We start from the raw sequence: 4,163 nt of genomic DNA, 5'->3' as shown, positions 1-4,163 counted from the left end.
TTCACATCTAAGGACTAGTAAGCACCAATTTATAGCTCTTGTTTTTGAATTTAGATTAAATATGAGAGTGCCCCTCTCTGTAGATTGACAGACTAGGCAAGCTACACACAATCTAAGTTTTCTCAGTCGGAGAAGCTCATCCAATTATTGGCATGCACACTGTGATAATTCTTCTGTCTTTATCCTTAGGCCTCATTCACACTAGAAAAGGCCGGCATGTACAGCTCCATGCACGGCCGTATTGGGCAGCTCCCGGGAAGGACAGGTGCTGCGTGTGATTAATACGCAGCCCCTGTCTTCCTCTATGGGAGTGCGCGGCCATACGCCGCCCTACGCTCACCCGTGTCAGTACTCGTACGCTGACGGGATGGATCCTGTCTGCATCCGAGCCAGGACACCCGCACCCGTAGGGACCTGCACTTGGGGTGAGCGTAGGGCGGCGTATGGCCACGTACTCCCACAGAGGATGGGGGCTGTGTACCTGTCGCAAAGTATTCCATACGCAAATATGCAGGACAGTTTAGACTTAACTGGCCGCATGCCGTTCCTGGTCAGACTTGGTGGTAAACAGAAGCAGGATGATTGCTCTGGAGGTTACACATTTGAAAGTGACTGCAATTTGTTTCTGTTCAGAGTTTCACTTTAGAATCTTTGTTGCTGATAAAGAAATAAAACTCACTGAATAGAAGGGATGATGCACTGCTCTGATGACTTGTTAAAGTCTGTGAACAGGCTTCCTACAGAATTGTAGAAGCAAAGATACAAAGTTAAAGAAGAACTCTTGGGAATTTTTTTTAATAACCTTTGCAGTGTATAGAACGTGATGACTCGGGAACCTTAGACTGCTGCAGTGGAGGGGGAGAGACCCCTGGAAGGACCAGTCTAAGAACAAGCCGGCTCTGAGGATCGGGTGAGTATAACTTTTTTGTATGTTTGCATCTGAAATTGCACTTAAAGGAGAACTATGGGGTTAAGGCTTTTCCCCATAGTTCTCAGGGTAACGGGAGGACACAAACTAGCGTCCTCCCGTCACCTAGGCTCAGTATACCGCGAGCCTGGCGCCTACTGAGACGCCTCCGTATACCGCGAGCTGCTGCTCGCGGTATACTGAGACGCTGAAGCGGATCCCGACAATTATGCCGGTATCCGCCCAGCTGCGTGACTGACAGCTGGCTCTGCCTATCTAGAGGCAGAGCCAGCTGTACCCGCCCCATCCGTTCCGCCAGTCAGCGCTGGCAGATCGGAGCGGGGAGGAGGGAATCCAGCCGTGACAGGATTGAGAGGTGAGCAAACGCCAGTATGTGTTCGCTCACCTCCCGATCTACTGAGCCGACCTGTGACAGTCTCATTGTCACAGGTCGGCTAGAACTATGAGGTGAGTGAAAAGCACTCACCTCATAGTTCTCCTTTAACTCTTGCAATGAAGGGGTAGCCTTACTGCAAGGGTTAAGAAACATTTTCCCTGGGGTTCTTCTTTAAATGAAAAAGGAGACGAGCATCACCTGCTGGCTCTAAAGGAGAATGCTTCCTATAAGTATCTAATATTGTGAATCACAACAAACTCAATCATCTCCCTCCCGGCTGCAGCAGTTTTTCTTGTATATTAAACAGCAGCAGGGAACGGGTCACCTCTGACATGTTTTGTGTTGAAAAGCAGTTTTTCAAAGAGTGTGGAGACAAAGGCTGAATTCACAACTGTGCGGTTTTCCCCCAGATCCATGGAAATGTTTCATACCGCATATCAATGTGTGTTAATGTGCATGTCTTTAATGCTGCAATTGTTGCAATGCACCTTGTATTGAATGTCAGCGTGTCATGGCGCACATCAACATGCATTGGTACTCTTAATGCGTTCACATGCACCATAACTCCTGCGTCAATCTGCATTTTGATGTGTTTCCATTGATTTCAATCCAGCATTACGTATAGACTCATCTTATATACACTTGTATAGATACACGTGTGAGTTAACACTTCTAGCCTGTAAAAAGATAACAAACAAAATTGTGTTCTTTACAATGCTTGTAAAGTTTCAAACTCTAAAAAGCCCTACAGTGATATAAAATGTCCAGAATGGAGACCAACACTTACCCTGGTACAAAATGATCCTATACGGGTAGAGGGAAAAATCTGTTCTCAGTGGACCAGTCATTAAATAGCCATTCTAGATGGAGCAGTCATTGAAGGTTTTGTTTAACTGAAAACTGTGCTGCTTTAGCAATTAACCTTTCTGATTTTGCTCCCTTTTGATCTGTTAAATATACCACTGAAAGTGCTTTTGTTATATCTGTACAATACAAAGTAACAATATTATTTTGGCAGTAAATGCTACTTTTGGGCAACTGTCAGCGGTTGATGTCACAGGAGGAGCTCTCCTCCTGCACCGCCCCGCTCGGCCTCCTGTGATGGGCAGAGAATCTGGATGGAGAGCGGGGAGGAGACAGCTGTCCCAGAAGGCCGAGCTGGCAGTGCTGGGGAGGAGTCGGCTGTCAGCGGTGTCACAGGAGGCTGAGCTCTCCTCCTTTTACAAGCCCGCTCAACCTCCTGTAACTGCCGAAGGAGTCCGGATGGAGAGCGGTTAGCGTTGAGTGTTTGTAAATAACTGAGGACATTTACGGTGTTCCCAATTATGAATGAGCAGGAAGTGCTCTAAATCACTTCCTGTTCATTCATGATTGTGGACATGGAAACTCATAATATATCCATCGTTTATGAATGGAAAGGAACACTTGCTGTAGAGGCTTTGTGTTCATTCATTCTTTTTTTGACCCCCTGACATCTCCCCAAAGCCCCCAACAGTTAAGTAAAAATACATTTAAAAAAGTTTATATAAAAATACATTTTCTGTTTTCAGCCTCACAAATATTTTTTTTGCCACTTCCTAGGTATTCCGTTGCAATATGTACATTTTTTTTTTTTTTTTTTGGTTGGCAAGATGGTTTTTACTCAAAATTGTTACTTTGTATTACTGACGTGCTGTATCGATCCATGTGAGTTTAGACTTTTTTGTATACTGTTAAGTATTCCTTTCTAAAAAACAAATGCATGACAGCGAATCTGATGACCAATACTCCAGCTATTTCATAGAGCTTCCTTCAGGCTTCAGCACTTATGGCTGGCTTTACCAACAAGTTATAGAAGCTGGTTAAATCCTGTAGCAGCAAGTTTGCATGTTGGACATTTGGTGACCTGTACTCATGGTAATGTATGTTTTTGTTTTTCAGCGGACATGGGATTTGCACGATTATTTAATTCACCTTTAAAGCCTTTAGCAGATTTAGATCCTGTAGTTGTTACATTCTGGTATCGAGCTCCAGAGCTGCTCCTAGGCGCCAGGCATTATACCAAAGCTATTGGTGAGTGAACAATGATTGGTAAATGTTGACAATGGTAATGTCCTTGAATAGCCCAAGTCAGAATCCAATAGAGAATTTGTGGCTGACTTGGACCATGCTGTCCACATACAATCCCCATACAACCTGACAGAGCTGGAAAAGTTTTACACAGAAGTATGGGGAAAAATTGCAGTATCCAGCTGTGCAAAACTGGGACCTATACATACAAAAGCAAGGCGGTAATTGATGTCAAAGGTGTATTTTTCTAAAAACTTGAAGGAGCTGTATACATGTAAAGTCCTCCATAGGCTCTCCTCTCTGCAGTGCAGCACCAGAACTCTTCTTGCTCTTCTGGGGTTGAATGAGTCCCAGCGAGCATCATTCAGCCTACTTCTGTGAGTGCAGGGTGTCATGGAACTGCACTACAGTCGCAGCACGCCTCTGTTAGGAATGTGTCGGCACTTCTTGATGATTCCTAGATATTTAACCCCTTCACGACTGAGCTTTTATTTCAGTTTCTGTTCATTAATGACTGACGCAATTTTGTAATTTTTGCTGTGCGATTCTTCCACGGCAGTAATATACTTTCTTACAAAGTGCACCCACACATATTATATATTGTTTTTTAGAGCGCAGATAGGGAGATATATATACAGTATATTTTCACATATTCACACATGTGCACCTAACGCCTCACTTAGCATGAATATCGTAAAAAAAAATTAGAGGAAAAAATGTTTTGATTATTTTTTTAGAAAAATAGCACAGCTAAAAAAATGAATAAAAATTGAATTCATTTATTTATCCTTTATTTGGAAACGCCTCGCA

At 43.6% G+C, this 4,163-nt stretch overlaps 1 protein-coding gene across 3 annotated transcripts in view; it reads left to right on the top strand.

Annotated features, from left to right (window-relative positions):
• CDK8 (cyclin dependent kinase 8) overlaps positions 1-4,163 on the top strand; it is a 91,151-nt gene that overhangs the window by 74,611 nt on the left and 12,377 nt on the right. For all 3 annotated transcript variants that reach the window (XM_018561046.1, XM_018561047.1, XM_018561045.1), the window contains exon 6: positions 3,225-3,356. In XM_018561046.1, coding sequence (XP_018416548.1) covers positions 3,225-3,356 — 132 coding nt within the window. The remainder of the gene's footprint in view (positions 1-3,224; positions 3,357-4,163) is intronic.

Source organism: Nanorana parkeri, unplaced genomic scaffold, assembly GCF_000935625.1.
Source record: "Nanorana parkeri isolate BGI_ZX_2015 unplaced genomic scaffold, ASM93562v1 scaffold496, whole genome shotgun sequence".
NCBI lineage: Eukaryota > Metazoa > Chordata > Amphibia > Anura > Dicroglossidae > Nanorana > Nanorana parkeri.
This window is presented reverse-complemented; position numbering and strand designations above follow the sequence as displayed.